The sequence below is a fragment of the Spea bombifrons genome, chromosome 10, assembly GCF_027358695.1.
Source record: "Spea bombifrons isolate aSpeBom1 chromosome 10, aSpeBom1.2.pri, whole genome shotgun sequence".
NCBI lineage: Eukaryota > Metazoa > Chordata > Amphibia > Anura > Pelobatidae > Spea > Spea bombifrons.
This window is the reverse complement of record NC_071096.1, coordinates 15306932-15326039: the sequence shown is the minus strand read 5'-3', so window position 1 is coordinate 15326039 and position 19108 is coordinate 15306932. Positions and strand designations below refer to the sequence as shown.

General features: G+C 39.3%; 2 protein-coding genes across 2 annotated transcripts in view; both read right to left on the bottom strand.

Moving 5' to 3' along the window:
- The window catches only part of SCYL1 (SCY1 like pseudokinase 1), a 37829-nt gene extending 36880 nt beyond the window's left edge, over positions 1–949 (bottom strand). Inside the window, exon 1 of the mRNA XM_053449416.1 lies at positions 777–949. Coding sequence (XP_053305391.1) covers positions 777–881 — 105 coding nt within the window. The 5' untranslated portion in view covers positions 882–949. The remainder of the gene's footprint in view (positions 1–776) is intronic.
- Positions 950–9201: 8252 nt separating this feature from the next.
- On the bottom strand, positions 9202–10851 carry LOC128467992 (zinc finger MYM-type protein 1-like). Its single transcript, XM_053449771.1, has one exon. The coding sequence runs from the start codon at positions 10849–10851 to the stop codon at positions 9202–9204; it is 1650 nt and encodes a 549-aa protein (XP_053305746.1).
- Positions 10852–19108: the final 8257 nt, after the last annotated feature.

The window sequence follows — 19108 nt, the reverse complement described above, 5'->3', positions numbered from 1 at the left end:
CTGGAAATAAGATAAACTGTACAAAACGTAAGCTCTCTCAGGGCTATTTAGAATTCTGGGGGTAATTTATGCATGTAGCATAACCATATATGTAAGTAACGTAAAAGGAATACATACAAAAAGTTGGTTCTGCCATAATTAAATCTATTAAATGAATTACCAGGCTTTATACAATTATTCTGGAGAAGACTTGAAATGTGAGTTGTTTGCTTTTTGTAGTGCAATAACATGTCCAGAGATGTGTTTTCTTCATGTAATGGTGGCATGTTACAGTTGGCAAGCTGGCCCAAGGGGCGTGAGGGTTATCGCCTCCCAGGCCAGTCAAAAATCCTTCACAAAGGGCCACTTGAGATGGGGGGGGGGAGATACAGCAAGGTTCCATGACCCGGCAGTAATAGAGATTGTAAGTATCCTTGTGTGTAACTAAGTGTGCCAATGTTTATTATTGTTACCAAGGGTATAGGCAAGGGACCACTCGGCTTTACCTGCCCCCAGGGCCAGAAGGTGCCAACCCTCCCCTGGTCTCATCCATTTTTTTTCCAGTTTTGGGGTCTGCAATATATTTATGAATCAACCTCAACGTCAGATATGGTTGCTTGGTGTCTTATTTTGCTAAACAAAGTATCCAGGTATAGGTCTGGATGATCTACCTCCAATCTGAACCTGGTGAACGTAATGCCAGCTGGCTAAGCTACCCATTTACCTTGGCATAACAACCCTCCTTTCGTCACATCAGCTTTCACAACAGAACCCACCACTGCAAATGTTAATCTTACCTTCCTTTTCCCCTTTTGGATACCCCATCCTCCAGGTAAATCATCTCTATCCCCTATAATGTCATAAGGAAAATCGCGGGCCGGATCCCGGGACCAGAACCACATCCTAACACCGAAAAAGGGGACAGACACGTCACAGTGACGAAACCAGATGAGGGGCGGACCGACATCGACACGTAAACCGCAGTAGAGCCGCGCACCCGCTGTTGACGCGGCGCCTTCGGAGCTAAAAATACAAGAGACGTGTTTACGTTCTCTGTTGTGCCGATTCTCAAGTACATAGAACGCATGTGCCAAATTCAATCACGTGACCGCGACGGGGTTAACTCGATCACGTGACTGGAAATGTAGCGCAGGAATGGAGAATACGACTCAAATAAATGCATGTCGAAGTCAAATTATAGAAATCAACTGTTTTATTAGAGAGAAATAACAACGTAGCGCATTTTCAGTAATAACTGTCGCAACAAAGTACGTGCTGCTTCGCGTTTTCCGATGGATGTAAGGCATGTTTGTACAAACACCCTAAAACTACACTGACCGTTTTTTCCCCAGCAGTGCCAATGGTGCTTATTAGAGCATGTGCAGTATGCAGAATAGCTAGTCATAGTTCCCAACAGTCTTGGGATTAAGTACCAGGTGTTGGCGCCTCACATTTATTGGTAGTGTCATGCACTTATTGTGTTGCCCAGGGAACGTTCCTTCTCTTCTCCATTTACAACATGCACAGTGCCTAGGGTTGCCACCTTTTTTCCAAAAATATACCGGCCATGCTTATTTGCAGAATCTGGCATATAGGGGAATAAAAGTGTTATCATGGGACAGAGTGACATATAGGGGGGTATAAGGCATTTCTGGAGGCAGAGTGACATAAAGGGGGGCACTCTTCCTCCAGAAATGCCTTATACCCCCTATATGCCACTCAGCCTCCAGAAATGCCTTATACCCCTATATGCCACTCTGGCATATAGGGGTTAAAAGGCATTTCTGGAGGCAGAGTGGCAAATAGGGGGGTTAAAAGGCATTTCTAGAGGCAGATTAGCATATAGGCGATTAAAAGGCATTTCTGGAGGCAGAGTGTCATAAAGGGGGTTAAAAGGAATATCATGGGGCACTCTGCCTCCAGAAAAGCCTTATGCCCCCCCATATAACACCCCCCCATTACGGAGTGCAAGGCAAATAATGCTGAGCGCGGGGATACGACATCATCCCTGTGCTCTGCAGCAATAGCCAGTGCGTAGTGAAGAGGGAGCAGTAAAGCAAGGTCTAACGCTCCCACCACACGGGGTGAGATCTTGCATGGAGCCCCAGATCGAGGTAGATTATCAGTGGTTTTGTATGTCCTCCATTTTCGAATAATGGCTCCCACAGTTGATTTCTTCTCACCAAGCTGCTTGCCTATTGCAGATTCAGTCTTCCCAGCCTGGTGCAGGTCTATAGTTTTGTTTCTGGTGTCCTTTGACAGCTCTTTGCTCTTTGGCCATAGTGGGGTTTGGAGTGTGACTGTTTATTTACAACAGGCTAATATATTGAAATAAAAATTTGTAGAAAAGGGATATTCTCACGTCCTCTGGACCCTTTGGCCGCGGGTGGGGGTCTGCTTGCGGATCATGGGGACCCGATACTACTCTCTCCAGTCCTGTGGTCGGCGAGCGGACTTCCGCTCCCAGTGCACGGGCACCCAAGAAACTTTCACATTTGAAACTTTCACATTCCCTTCCGGGAACTCCTGCATTGACGGCAATGAAGGTTGCCGTCAATGCAGGAGTTCCCGGAAGGGTTCCCTTTCCTTACGTCCGGTCTCCGGTCCGTCCACTGGGGGCGCAGCTAATCCTCCTGGCTTGTGCCATGGACGTGATGGACGTCTGGAGGCGTGGTCTTGACACAGCTTGGAGGCGGGCTTTCTATTGGCGCCAGATTTAAAAATCCTTGCTGTGCTTCTCACAGGCACCCTGTTGTGGTCTTTTACCTATGTTCCTGAGTTTACTGCTGATTCCTGTTTTTGACCCTTGCCTGTCTGACCTCCCATTTGCCTAGTGATTCTGTGCTTCTGCCCATATTTCCTGTGTACCGTCCCGGCTTGCCTGACTACCTGCTCCTGTGTACCGACCCGGCTTGCCTGACTACCTGCTCCTGTGTACCGACCCGGCTTGCCTGACTACCTGCTCCTGTGTACCGACCCGGCTTGCCTGACTACCTGCTCCTGTGTACCGACCCGGCTTGCCTGACTACCAGCTCCTGTGTACCTGTATTCATACTCAGTACTTACCTACTACCTGTGTTCATGGAGGCTGTCTCACTGTTGGGATCATATAGTCCTGGACTACCGCTGTTGGGGCTTCTCCCTATACAGCAGTTTTCTGGGCAGAATAACTCCTGCAGTGAGTACCTCTAGTGATACAAACGCGACAGATATGGAGAAAACAGATTTGGATAATATCCTAACGATATTAGAAAATACACCCCAGGAAATGCCAATAATTTCTTACTATAATAATCAATCAAAAAGAATTTAAAAAAGTAATTTGAAAACATTGGAGAATACTATTAAATGATGGTACATTAATATCCATTTTACCCGAAAACCCTATGGTCGTGTCCAGAAGGGCACCCTAATTTAAAACGAAAATTACACTAAAGTTACACTAAAAAAGAAATAGTATCAAACATGAAAGGAATTTTCTCACAAAATGGATGTAAAATGTGTTCTGCATGCAAGTTAGTAAAGATCAAAAAATATCCAATCATAGAAATTGTTTCGCACACCAATGGCAAACATTTTAAAATACAACACTTTCTGACATGTAATACTAAAAATGTAATTAACATATTAGTGTCCCTGTGGATACCAATATATAGGATGTACTTCAAGAACACAGAAACAAAGATTATATGAACATATCAGAAACATTAAAAAAGGTTTCACACAGCATTCTGTATCCAAAAACTTCATAGATTGCCGCTACAAAAATCCAAACATCATCATTTTTTGAGCTAATAAAAAAAACATTGGCGAGGACGCAATAATTTAAGGGGGATGGGAAAAAGAGAAATTAAATGTGTTTTTCATCTTGAGACTTTACAACCTAAGGGGTTAAATATTGATCTATTTAATTTTCTATAAGAATATATATATATATATATATGTGTATATATATATATATATATATATATATATATATATATATATATATATACGATGTCAAAAAATAGAGTATTGCAGAGTATGCGGTGATACCTTTTTTATTGGACTAACATAATATTAAAAAGACAAGCTTTCGAGAGTTATCCTCCCTTCATCAGGTCTGAAGCAATACTAATCAACAAGATAGGGGTTACAACTTAAAACAAGTGATGGTATAAGAGAAGGGGGGGTTGAGTGGGGTGTCGTAAATAATAGGTCTGGAGGGGAGAAATGCAGAGAGGTAGAGAGATAACCCAGGGACAGAACAAATAAACTTAGGGAAACCAATAACCACAGTAAAACATCAAAGATAACAGCAATTAGACATTGGATGACTAGATGAAGTTCATATGAAGTTCTGGTAGTGTGTAAGGAAACCAGAATCCACATTAAGTCCCTCTTTTATGGTGTTAAAATGTGTAATCATTTTCATCTCAAATTACACATTTTAACACCATAAAAGAGGGACTTAATGTGGATTCTGGTTTCCTTACACACTACCAGAACTTCATATGAACTTCATCTAGTCATCCAATGTCTAATTGCTGTTATCTTTGATGTTTTACTGTGGTTATTGGTTTCCCTAAGTTTATTTGTTCTGTCCCTGGGTTATCTCTCTACCTCTCTGCATTTCTCACCTCCAGACCTATTATTTACGACACCCCACTCAACCCCCCCTTCTCTTATACCATCACTTGTTTTAAGTTGTAACCCCTATCTTGTTGATTAGTATTGCTTCAGACCTGATGAAGGGAGGATAACTCTCGAAAGCTTGTCTTTTTAATATTATGTTAGTCCAATAAAAAAGGTATCACCGCATACTCTGCAATACTCTATTTTTTGACATCGTGTCTACTGGACTAATACGGCTTCACCCTTTTACATATATATATATATATATATATATATATATATATATATATACATATATATATATATATATATATATTACTAATAAGAACCTTATGAAGTGCCTGCTGTCCCATTGATTACATGTGAGTGCAATTGACACATATTAGTAATCAAAGTTTTTTCAATATTCTACACTGTATATCCTTCCCTTTGTGCTTTTTTATGAGCTTTCCTTGGAGGTTCAAAAGTCTCTTCTACAAAGTAAAAATACACACAAGGCCCTTTGAAGTGCCTGCTAATCTTTTGATAACATGTCAGTGTAATTGATGCTTATTTAACATAAAAAGGATACCAAAACTATTTTTTTATCAGACAACCTCAGCTGCCGGCACTTCCGCCTGGTTATGTCACTTCAGTTTCCACCATAGAAGCACCGGCGGAAGTGCAGAGGCAGAGGTTGCCTACGCGCATCGCACAGATGTCCACGGCTGCCGGAGAGGAGGATCCAGGTCCCCTGCAGCGCTGGGGGGATCTGGATCCTAACCCTGCTGCTTACCCGCACAAGGGCTAAATGAAAAAGAGAAAAACAAAAAACACCTACCCGCCACCTGGAACTGCTTGTCCCGGGAGTCGGGCGACATGAACTGCGCATCCCTGCGCTAAACCCCAAGTATAGGCCACACCCCCACTTTACAGACCGAAAGTAGGGGAAAAAATTGCAGCCTATATTCGGGCCAATACGGTATTTGTTTTTCGTTACCTTTTGTGTCTATAGGATATTTTGTGTCACTTTTTTATCACCCTTAGCGCATGAGCCAAGTTCTTCTGTTTCTTAAATCTGCATTACTTGACAGAATGTTGCGCAGAGATTGAGGACTAATGATAGCTTGTCTGCTGAGGTGGTTACAACACTGCCTCAGAGATGCAAGCTAGGTACTTCAGTTAAATACACAAAATTATTTTCTACCTGGTGTCAAGCAGGCGATGTATCATCCAGGAACTCTGATATTGCTATGGTGCTGGACCTTCTCCAGGATAGATTGGCTGAAGGAATTTGACTTACACTGAAAGTTTAAATTTTAGCCTTGAGCATATTTAGAGTGCATAGTCTGACTGATTACCCAGTCGTTTGACATTTCACAGCAGTTCCTTAGGTTTTCACAAAGTTTCCTTGTCTTTGCCTCTGGACCTTAGACCCATATTTTCTTTGTTTTATCTAAATCAAAATATTCATCTACCTACTTTCTGTACTCAGCCATCTATTAGAAAAGAAGAGCACATTAATTTTCTGGATGCCTCTTTATTTATTTAGTTCCTGAAGAAGCTGCTAAAAGGTTTCACAATCATATGCTAAAATAGACGATTGTGTGGTAGCTCTTCTTGAAAGACCCTCCATCTGAAGGCTCATTCTACATGCTCTATAATCACTTCTGAGGCTTCGTCAGCAGACGTTCTGCCAAGTGCCACCTGTAAGACTATAGATTAAGTAGATAAAGTGCAGCACTTATAACAAATATATCATAAAAGTGAATAAATAAAATGCTATGCAGTATTCAATAAAATGAATATATCTATTGTTTCAATGTAACGTCAATGTGAATTAAGTGTAATTGAAAAGTAAAAAAAACATATACTTAAATGCAAATTGTGCATGATGTCTTCTATGAGACAAATGAATTGGACAACCCAGTTTGCTCAAACTGAAAAACGTTTATTAAAGTATCAGAAAGTTTGATGCGATCTCCGCTGTTTGTGGTATCCACAACCTCTGATAAAAGGGTTCCATACGGTTTTGTGACAGCTTCTTCATGAGCATTAGCTCAGGATATACAGGAATCGAATGGAAGAGGAGATGTTTTAAAAGCAAGAATAACAATTTATTAAAAAATAGAAAAAAACACTGTAAGGACTTACCTGCCTCTCCGATCCCGCGCCATGGCCGGTCCTGCGACGCTTCCTCCTCAGACGGCTTCCCGGGCAGCGAGTACCACCGCTACCCGGTCGGGGTCTTCACCGCAAACAGGTAGCCGTGTGGTCAAAACATAATGTTACACGTTTCATCTGTTACAACGTGTTCTTATAACCTTAATGCAGGACACAACTCCACCTTTCCCTATTTAAACCTGGACTTCCTCTTCTGGGTCACCCTTGGTTGGTGTATTCTGCTGTTTTCCTGTGTGAGTTGCTGTGACTACTTCTTCGTTTGACCCGGCTTGCTGACTTCACTCCTGTTTTCTGATTTGGCTTCTGTTCTCTGATCGTTGGTATTGACTCGGCTTGTTTGACTACTCTTCTGGATTTGATTCGGCTTCTTGCTTTACTGGTTACCTGATTCTCGGTTCCAGCTCTCCTGGCTACAACTGGTTCCTGTTTGCCTGGCTCACTCCGCCATCCGGGGTCCTCCTCATCCAATCGTTACAAACACGTTTCGCCCAATCAAGCTTCCTCAGGTCAGGTGCATGTTGATCCCTCCTCTCCATCCTCTTTATATAGTCAGCTATATTTGGTGTATCAAGTAGGACTCTTTGATTAGAATCCAATTTTGTTAACCCTATAATGTTTCTTAATAAAAGTCTCTAAAAGGTACCCATATTCAAGTGTCCATAAAAAGCTAGATTGCATTATTTCCAATAAAAAATAAAATAAATATATATATTAGATGTAAGTAAAAACATAAATTCATTTTGTGGTGTAGTTAGAATTAAATGCTGATGTATGATTTTTAACCCTAAAATGTAAGCAGAAAAAAAATAGTATCATGATAATTAAACAGTAAATAAATAGAGATAGATAATAAAGAATAAAAGAAACTAAACCCTAATAAATGTCAATAGAAATAAAGGCAACTAATATAAAAAATTGAAAAGCTCAATATCCTGGTTTAGCCCCTTACGATATAATGTCTTTAATGTATAAACCCATTTCATTTCAGTTTGGCTGACCTTTTTAATAAAATGTCCTCCTCTCCAATTTATTTGAACTGATTGAATACCCATATATTGAAGATATTTTGGATCACTATTGTGATGTTGCTTAAAATGTAGAGGCACAGTGTGATTTATCTGAGCCCCCAGTATTGCTCTAACATGTTCATCAATTCTTTTATGCAGTGGTCTCGCTGTCCTCCCAACATATTGAAGCCCACATGGCAGGGGCGTACCTAGAGTATTTGGCACCCGGGGCGGATCCTGTAAGTGGCACCCCCCCCCCAAATGTAAAGACATCTACAAAATTATGTTGGCAAGAATATTTATTGCACAAATTTGTAAACTGTATGTCAAATGTAAACAACAAGAAATCTGAAAAAATAAATTAATAACTTATAAGTAAAATAAATATGTTTAAATAACATTTACTGAACATATAATAGTGCTTTCTTTAATAACCCCCCCAAAAAAACCAACAAACACAGGTCCAAAGTGACTACTCGATTTTGCAAAGGGAAATGGATTTATATCCTGTTTCTTCGAGCCTTCATTTCTGCAAACTGATCAATGACATCATCAAAGCTAATCTTCATTGCATATTCATGTTCAATTGAAAGTATGGCAAGATTTGTCAACCTTGTCTCACTCATGGTGGAACGGAAGAAATTTTTTATCAATTTTAATTTCGAAAAACTTCTTTCACATGAAGCAATGGATACACAGAGAGTCAAAAAGAATCGTAGACACAGGGACAAGTTTGGCAGAGATTCACAAAAATCCCATTTCACAATGAACTCTAGGAACTGCAATGTTGTCCATTTCGTTGCTTCTTCAAAGCTGATTTTGGCAGCTTCCAAATGCCTCCGAAGGCGTTCAATTTCCACATAGATGTCTTCATCTGAAAATTCGTCAAAAATCTCACTCAATTTTGGAGTATAATTCCGAAGATCCTTTTCTGTTGTAACAACCAAGGAGTTTGGCTGAATAATCCCAAAGATTGAAAGGATTTTTTCCATTGCCTTAGAAAGAATTATCAACTCCTGATGAAACCTATCAAGGCACTCAAACATAGCTCTTTTAATTTCCTCTGGCAATGTGAGACCAGCATCTTTTGCCTTCTCGTCTGGCATTGTTTTCCTGAGCTTTACTCTCCCTCTTCTCTCCATAGAAATGTTCATTTCCTCACACATTGTAGTTGCATAACAAATGGCCCTCTCCACAATTTCATTTCTTTGATTTGCAAGAAACAATTTCAGTGCTTGTAGCTTCGCAACTGACTTTTCAAGAGTAATTCCCACTGTTTGTAAATACGTTTGTGTGATATTAGTTTCTTCCAGAACTTCACACCAGAAAGAAAGGTAATACAAAAATGAAAAATCACATAGAGCAGCCAGCAACGTCTGAGCTGATCCTCTTGTGTCCACATTTTCTTGGGCATTACACAGGATTTCAATGGCTGAAGTCAATTTGCCCTCACAGGTTTCACAGCATCATACTGTGCACACCATCTTGTCTGGGAAAGTCTTTTCACTGTCATGCCTACATTCTCCATCAGCAGTTCCCAACGATGAGTGGAAAATGAAAAGAAGGAATACAATCTCTCCAATGTTCCAAAAAAAGTCACACAGGAAGCAACACTTCCAAATGAGTGCACCCCACAAAGGTTCAGAGAATGGTTTGCACAAGGCACAAACAAAGCCTTTGGATTAATCTCTTTTATCTTTGCCTGAACACCACCATGAATTATTGCCATAGTTGCAGCATTGTCGTATCCTTGACCACGGCAAAGGCTTATGTCCAATCCATCTTTCCCCAGATGTTTTAGGATATTTTCTGTGAGGTCAGCAGCAGTTTTTCCAGCAATAGGGAAGAAGCCCAAGAAAGATTCCTTTACTTTAACATGGTCACCTTCAATGTGGACATATCTAATCACCTCACACATCTGATCAGTGTGGGACACATCAGGGGTGCTGTCAAAAAGAATCCCAAAGTACTTTGCTTTCTTGATGTCAGCCACTATTTTCTCTTTCACGTGATTCCCCAGGAGACAAATGAATTCGTTCTGAATTTTTGGAGACAAATAGGAGTACATTCTCTTCCCAGATGTAATAGAATGTTTAAGTCTTATGAAATGTTCCTTTAAAACTGGATCATAATTTGAGAGCAAGCCTACCAATTGCAGGAAGTTTCCTTTGTTTGCTGATGCCATGGTTTCTCTATGACCACGAAAAGGTAGATTCTGGCGAGCCAGAAACAAAGTTACATCCAAGAGGCAATGCAAAATATCCCTCCATGTCTTTTTCATTTTGTCCATAGTTGTTTGATGGACTTGATCAATGCATTTATGTAGCTTCAATCCTGCTCTCAAGGTCTTCCATTTCTCCAAGCATGTAAGATGCAGTTCAGAAGCCTCATGATCAGGCACCCTTGGGTTCAGTTTCCACCACACTTGAAACCCAGTGACAAAACTGGAAGTTCTGGTTGTGTCTTCATTAACAGCAAAAAGTCTGCAGCAAAAACAAAACATACTTTCTTTTGAAGGAGAGTACACCATCCACGTTCTAAGAACTTTCTCTCCATTTGGCAGAGCTTTATAGAACCATGATGTGGTCAGCTGTCGACTCGTCCCTTTTGATTTCTCTCCTTGCCTTTGAACCACACTGAAAGGCCCATCCCTATTTTGGAAAGGTTCACTTCCCCTTTTAATGAGGTCCACTTTTAAGTCATCTGGAACTGGGACTGGCCAAGCAGCAATATCAGAATAAACTGATAGTTTACCAGTCTCCTCTTCCTGTTCTTCCTCTTCTTCCTCTTCCTCTTCAGAAAAGTCTTCCTGGTGCAAACTTTTGCTGGCATCTCCCTCCTCCTCCTCCTCCTCCTCTTCTTCTTCCTCTTCCTCTTCAACAAAGTCTTCCTGGTGCAAACTTTTGCTGGCATCTCCCTCCTCCAATTCTTGTATATTTTTATATAAACCTTGAGAAGATACTTCTGGTGTTTTACTAGATTGAATGTCTTCAGTATCTTCTCCTACTTCGGAAGAAGTTGAGGGTACCACATATTTTAAAATTGATCCAGACATTGCCTCAGCTGACTTTTCTCTCGCCTTCTTCATTTTTCGTTGCTGAAACCCACTTGGTCGATTTCTCTTCATATTGGTATTTTCTGAAAAAAAATCATAATATATTTCTGTTGTAGGGTCATTCAAGGGGGTCTGTCCTATATTTCTCCTACATAGATTCATTTTAACTGATAAAGTTTCTAAGAAGACCTAACAAATGAGTGACAAACATTACAAATTAAGTACTGGCTAAGCAGCTAAAGACACTATAAACTAAAAAAATTTCTGATATTATAATCAGGAGTCACCATAACATTGTTCTCTTTTCATTTAAGCATTTGCATATATATAGTGGTGTTGCCATGTCTACTCATGATTATATATACCATATGAACCAGACACTGACTGTGGTATAGCATGACACCTATCACTGTATACTGAGCCAGACAGTGACGGTTGTACAACATAATGCCTATCACTCTATACTGAGACAGACATTGACGGTGGTGCAGCTTAAGTAATTTCATTATATATTGAGGCAAACATTACAGTGAAACAGCATAACTCCTATCACTAAACACTGAGCCAGATACTACAGGTTAACTAATTTAAATCTGTTTAGTTTAGAAAAACGTCGCCTCAGAGGGGATATGATAACATTATATAAATATATTCGGGGCCAATACAAACCATTGTGTGGAAATCTGTTCATAAACAGCACTATGCATAGGACACATGGTCATGCGTTTAGACTGGAAGAAAGGAGATTTAGACTTAAGCAGAGGAAAGGGTTTTTTACAGTAAGGACAATAAGGATGTGGAATTCTCTGCCTGCAGAGATAGTTTTATCAGAGTCTGTACAGACTTTTAAACTGCAAGTGAATGGATACCTGGAAAAACATAATATTCGGGGATATAATCTTTAATATTGGGGAACAGCTTATTGATTCAAGGAGAAATCTGACTGCCATTTTGGGGTCAAGAAGGAATTTTTTTCTCTGGTTAGTGCAAAATTGGAAAGAGCGAAACCGGGATTTTTTTTCCTTCTTTTGGATCAACAGCAACAAATTAACAGATATAGGAAAGGCTGAACTTGATGGACGCATGTCTTTTTTCAGCCTATATAACTATGGAACTATGTAACTATGTAACTACAGTGGGACAGCATAACACCTATCACTATAACTGAGCCAGATATTGATGGTGGTACAGCATAACCGCTATCTTTATATACTGAGCTAGACACTTATAGTAGTACAACATAACTATCATTATACACTGAGGCAGACATTGACAGTTGTGCAGTACAACTGCTATCATTATATACTGAGGCACGCGCTGACAGTAGTACAACATAACTGTTTCCATTATATACTGAGGCACGCGCTGACGGTGGTACAACATAACTGTTATTATATACTGAGGCCCACATTGCCGGTGATACAGGATAACACCTATCACTTTATACTGAGCACACATTGACGGTGGGGCAGCGTAATCCATATCACTATACATTGAGCCTGACATTTACAATAATGCAGCATAACCCATATCACTATATACAAAGCCAAACATTGATATGGTGTAGGCCTATCACTTCAGTGTCTGGCTTAGTATATAGTGGTAGGGGTTATGCTGCATTATTGTAAATGTCTGGATCGATGTATAGTGATAGGGATTATGCTGTACTGCCCTCAACTGCAGATCAGGGGAAGACTGTGAGAGTCAGTACAGCCTTCCCTTCTTCTGACTGCACCGTGACATTGGGAGGTCCTCTCCCCGTAATCATCCCCAAAGTCCCTTTGTCCCCTACGTCACTAAACCACAACTCTCTTTTAATTACTCCCTGTAGTTCAGGTATAGATCAAATAAACAACACATGGAAACAGCACGTGCAACTGAATAAGACATAAATATCCTGTATTTACAGGTATACATAAATAATGTATGGAAACATAGCATTGCAGGTATAAATCAACAGAACACACAAACCCAGCATTGCAGGTATAGATCAACTGGAAATCGCATGTAAACTCAGCACTGAAGGTATAGATCAAATAAACAACACATGGAAACAGCACCCCAGGTATTGATCAACTGAATAAGACATACAAATCCTGTATTTGCTGGTAAACATAAATAATGTATAGAAACATAGCATAGCAGATATAGACCAACACATTAACACACAAACCCAGCTTTGCAGGTATTGATCAATTGGAATTCACATAAAAACTCAGCATTAAAGTTATAGATAAAACACCCTAGATTACAGGAATAGATCACAGATTGCACACCCCAAAGCCAGCGTCCACATTGCCCACATAGAACCTGACCAGCACCCAAATTTCACACACATAGGACGTGCCATCTTTGTCCCCAAACAGCCCAGCATGAGTCAGCATTGTTCCCAAACAGCCGAGTGTACGCCATCTTTGTCCCATAAACACGCTACCTGTGCCATCTTTGTCCCATAAACACCCTGCCTGTGCCATTTTTGTCCCATAAACACCCGGCTTACACCATCTTTGCCTTTTTGACAAATCAACTATACACCTATGATTAACACAAACACTTTTACAGTCACTCACTAATTCACTTTCATTCACACAATAATTTATTCTTTCACACAAATTATTTACACATATTCATTGATGCATTCTCACAAATTCATTAATTCTCACTCATTCACACAATTCATCCACATATTAATCCATTCATTTTCTCTCTCTCATTCTGACTCTTTATTTCAATATTCGTGCTACCCTCCTTTCTACCCCTTCTCACTCCCTTCTCCCTATCTACCCCCTATCCCCCCGTCTCACTCCCTTCTCCCTATCTACCCCCTCCTAACTATCTACCCTCTGCCCCCTTTGAAGTTCACTTACCTTTCAGGAGTCCTGTGGTGGGGGTGCAAGGCCTCTGTCTCCCAGCTCTGCCACTGTATGGAACAGTATAGAGTGATGGGAGTTATGATGTACTTTAGAGCATAATTATAATGAAAAAGACATTGGAAATGGTACAGCATAACACCCATCACTCTCACACATTTACCAATCCACACTTACCAATCCACACTTACCAATCCACAGATTCCACACATACCAATCCACACATACCAATCCACACATTCCACACATACCAATCCACACATAAGGGGTACTGTATCTATATCTAAAATATTTTTTAGTTCGGATATCAACACATTTGTTCGTTCTAATGTCTCTGTTTCTTTTATGGCTTTGTCTAGCAATGGTTTTGGATAACCCTTTTGTATATATTCATTTTTAACTTTATTGACTTGTCGTTGGTCCATAGAATTATCTGAGCAAATGTGTTTTATGCGCATTAAATTGTCCCTTAGGAATATGATTCAGCCATGGGCTATAATGTCCACTACTGTAAAGGACATAGATATTTGTGCCTACTGACTGAAAAATGATTTTGTACACATTTTGGATTGTTCAGTATATATTAGAAGATCCAAATACGCAATTTGTTGTTGACTGTATTCTGAAGTTACATTTATTCCCCACTGGTTAGTGTTGAGAGTGCCACCTGTAAGGCAGCAGTCTGAAAGAGCTTTTGGACCTTCTCCAGACACTACAATGTATTCTGCAGGTTCCATGTTTGGCCGCAGAGTTCTCCGTCTCTGATTGTCTTGTTAATATTTACAGTGGCACATTTTCTGTTTTCTTTCAATAAAGATTTTTTCTTGCATTGAGCTTTGTTATTTAACCCAGGAGTAAGGGAGGGCTGAGAGAGTGGCAATCATCAGAAATGTGTACAGGCTTAAACCCTGGGCCCCCATGCCTCTCCAATAAGCACACCCTATGCCCACCCGGCCTTACGATCATCCGAAAAGTACACCTTATGAGAGAAAGGGTGAACCTAGGGTAACCTGGGTGTAGTAATAATTCATCGTAATTAACCATAAATTAATTTATAATCAATTGAAATGAATTATAGTTGGATTGTCTATATTTTTCATTATATTTTGATTCCAATGATAAATATATATATATATATATATATATATATATATATATATACACATACTAGTAAAGTGTATATATGTATGTATATATTTACCATAATACACACTGTAGTGGTATGTAAAATCATTTACATTTGTAGCTTATGCTTATTCTTGTGTTAGCAAAGTCCATTTTCAATAATACTAATATGCAGTGGAATGTCATGAGAACCATCAAGCTTCTCAATGTTATTGTGTTTGAGCATTAAAATTACTGATACCATTTAAATAACCTCATACATTATCAGAATTCCCTATTAAGTTATTGCTCTCCTTACATAACTTTACTGCCCCTCTTGGCTCAGGATGCCTTGGCATGACCGAGGTAGAGCTTAATTCGGCATCCCCTTCTTCCCCATCCAAATAAGGGACCATAAAATAAATCAAAGTTTAACCATTTTAAAATAAAGTCAGCTATGAATAAAATTGTCCGCGTTGCTTTCACCTTGCAGCTCCGCTCCGTGACACTCAACATATTCTTTAACAATGCTGTAAACAGTTAACTTTATTATGCAAATATGTGCAAATTTGCATAAACATACTAACATATAACCAATCCCTACATGAGCTGTAACCAATGTTCCATCTAATTTTTCTTAGTTGGCGTGCGCAGAAAATTTCTCTTGTGCAAAAATTTTCACAGAGCAGAAATTTTGTGCGCACAATATCCACGCCGCATAAAGTTTCCAAAAAATTATAATTTTTTTCCTTTTTTGGGAAAAACTGTTGTGCGCACAATTTTTGGACGTGTGCGCTCTCTAAAAAAGCTATGTGCGCGCGCACAAGCGCACAGCTTAGAGGGAACACTGGCTGTAACTGAGGTCTGCAACCAGACACAATTGTTTACAACCCAGTATGAGCACAGGCAACTCAAGTAATAATTTAAAAAAGCATTTTCAGGCCAGGACATTGGCCATTGTTTTTTTAATTGTTTTCTTGAACCCCCCCTAATCTTAGGAAAAATCATCATCATCAGAAAAAAGCAGTAATTAATCTCTCTCTATAATGTTAAGTAGATAAACTGGAGTAATTTTGTCATTTCACTTTTTCCCTCTTAAAGTTAAATCATATAAAAGTAACAAGAAAACTTTAAGAACCATTTTTAAGAATCTATGGCAACAGCCTTTTATTTATACATGTGTTACAGTGCAGGTGGGCAGCATCTGTAAAGCAGTGCTCTGCATTGTGATCTCACAGTTGTGTAAAATAGAGTTGCTGCCATTGGAACTGTGAGCTCAGTCCTACTGCTGCTGTCCCATTAGCTACAGTTGGGGAGAAAGTGCTCGCTTTCAGTCTGCATTCAACTTCAAGCGCTCTGATGGCTGCCTCTGGTAAGTAGATAGAAACAACGGAATGGGATTATGGTAGGAATTGTCAGTGTGTGGCTGTTTTAGCGGTCTATGGAGACATCTGCAGCTCAATTGGTTGTATAGCTTGGAGAGAGCTGCACTCTTTATACATAACATATTGAGTTGCTATTAACTAAAAGTGAATCTAGATTTTAAAGTCATGAGATAAAATCAAACTTTACTCAATTGCCCAAAGTAAAACTACATTGTGTGTAACATATAGACTTTTTGGTGGAGATCTGTCTTTGTGGCTCATACCCCTCTGTTAAAAATTATTGTAGGGACATGGCCCTCCCTATCACTACCTGTTGGTAGAGCATTAACGTGCATGTCCGAGTATGGGACCTTCAGTTGGGATGCACAGTTTATTTTCAAACTAATGAGCTAATTTCCTCTGTCAGGGACAGTTCTGTTAGGTAACTGCATTAAATTCCCTGTTTCTTGTATATTTGTTACCCAACTAACAAACAAAATTATTTGTAAAGCGTGTCTTCTGGGTATGAAGGATATTCGTGCCTTAAATGGATCTGTTGTTTGAAAGCTGTAAACCTCTAGATTAAACTCTGTTTTAATTTTAGTGTATATTTCTTCCCTTGGGTGCGAGAGGTGCGTCTTAACCGTGATACATTGTTTCCTTTCTTCCTCAACAGGTATACGCTTTGATCCCAGGAGAGATCTGTGCATTTTGGATAATATTATCCATGCCTTGCACACTGAGGTTAAAGTGACAAGGAGGAGACATCACTTAATATATTATGATGATTGCTTCATTGGCTCAGACATTGTGGATGTCGTGTTTTTCCACCTGCTGCACCATAACTATTATAGAAATACCCGATTCTCTCGCACCAGTGTAGTGCAGATATGCCAGGCTCTTCTGGACTGCAGAGTGTTTGACCCTGTCAGCTCGCGCTCTATGTTCGGAAGGAGCAAGAAACAAACTGTCTTCGAAGACAGCGGTTTATATAGATTTCCCATTGCGGCTGGCCCCAATGGTTATTCATCAAAATTTGCCTACTGGAGAGAACGTGTTATCACCTGGATGTCCACAGTGTTGATCGTGAGGCCTGAAGACGTGCTGGATGTGAAATTCTGCACAGGCTTCTGAAACATCGACGTGGTTGATTTTTTCTTCTGTATCCTATCCAAGGAGAATCGTTAATGTTAATAAAATGTAGTCTTTAATCTAATTTTATATTGTACTGGTTATATTTTGTGTAAAACAGTTTGGCTCTTAAATTATTAAGAAACATACTGTATGTTCTATGGCTTTTAATGCTTCTAGCTTTCAATATATATATAGATAGATAGATAGATAGATAGATAGATAGATAGATATCACAAGGGGATTAGCTCTCACTGATGTGGATATGTGAAAGAAAGAGAAACACGATGTTCCCCACCAAGGATATAGGGGTGGCAGACAAGGTATTCTGTTTTGTAAATTAAAAAAGGCACAGGAGCAAGATAAATAGGTTTCAAAAAAACATATTTATTCTAAACTTTTGGTAATAAAAAACAATAAAAACCAACAAAAGGTTAATATAAAATAACAGACAAACGTGTTTTGCCTAGCAAAGGCTTCCTCAGAGTTTATAGAAAGGCTCCTGATACATTGGATCTTTTTATACAGTTTGAAATGTCTGAAATGGCGCCAAATGATGTAATCAATAAGGGGTGTGGCTTAAAAGTCACTAAACAACAACACTTAAAAAAAAAAAATTCTACCCTTTTCCTTCTTCTTTCAATTCTTTCTCTTCCTTTTTTGTTAATTTTTTTCTTCCTTTTCTCTTTTGTTAATTTTAACATAAAATAACAAGCTTATTTGGAATATCTATATTTAACACTTCAGGAGTTGGGGTTTTTAAACAATACATCCAGTACAATTCGGTCTTTGCTAATATCTTAACGATATCTCCTCCTCTCCAGGGTATGGATTTTTTTTATAGCAGTAAATTTCAGTAGCTTTGTGTCTTTATTATGATGTAAGAATTGTTTAGAGACACTATGGGTGACGATTCCATTTCTAATATTGTGACATTGTTCCGATATTGTTAACTTTAAAACATATTGTCGTCATACCTACATACTGTAAGTCGCAATGGCATTCTAGTAGATAAATTACGCTTTTTGAATTACAGGTAATGCATTCTTGTATTTTATATTCTCTATTTGTGATATTTGATTTAATTTGTTTTCTTTTGTTTTTCTTTATAAAAACCTTTGTCATTATTAAAAAAACATCCCTTATGGTGACCTTATTCTCAGTCACACATGCATCACTTTGGAATATCACGTGATATTCCTTTGTCAATCCTAGGGCAGCGTCCAGCCAAGTCTCTGCATAAAGACATGGTTGGATAAGTTTGATGCGGAAGAACTTTACCGGCCACACAAAGCCCTGACGTCAACCCCATCAAACACCTTTAGGATGAACTTGAAGAGAGATTGCGAACAGGGCCTCCACTTCCAACAGAAACAGTCCAAAATCTTCTGGAAAGCCTTCCAAAAAGAGTCGAAGCTGTTATAGCCGCAAAGGAGGGACCAACTTCATATTAATGTTTTAGTACCTAGAATTGTAATGGGTTAACCAAGGGAGCTGTAGTCACTCCCAGAGATCACCCTGATGTATCCTCCTGTTGTCCCAGAAATAAATTCCAGCACGTCAGCATGCACACCTTGGAACCCTGCCCTATGTACCCAATAAGTAGACACAACTACCTTCAAGAGAGTACAGCAAGAATGGACATTTTATTGAACAGAATATAGCATGTTTATACACAGAAACATCAAGACAACAACCAGGTTTTAAACAAAAAAACACAAAGGTTCAATCACATCAATACATAATTGAATTGCATCACACAAGCTTAACAAGACTTCACTAGAACAGTTTAAAAACTAACATAAGGTGCAGGGAAACAAT

What these genes read in the sequence shown, in the direction of transcription:
- LOC128467992 (XM_053449771.1), bottom strand. Translation starts at nt 10,851, where the DNA reads ATGAAGAAGGCGAGAGAAAAGTCAGCTGAGGCAATGTCTGGATCAATT.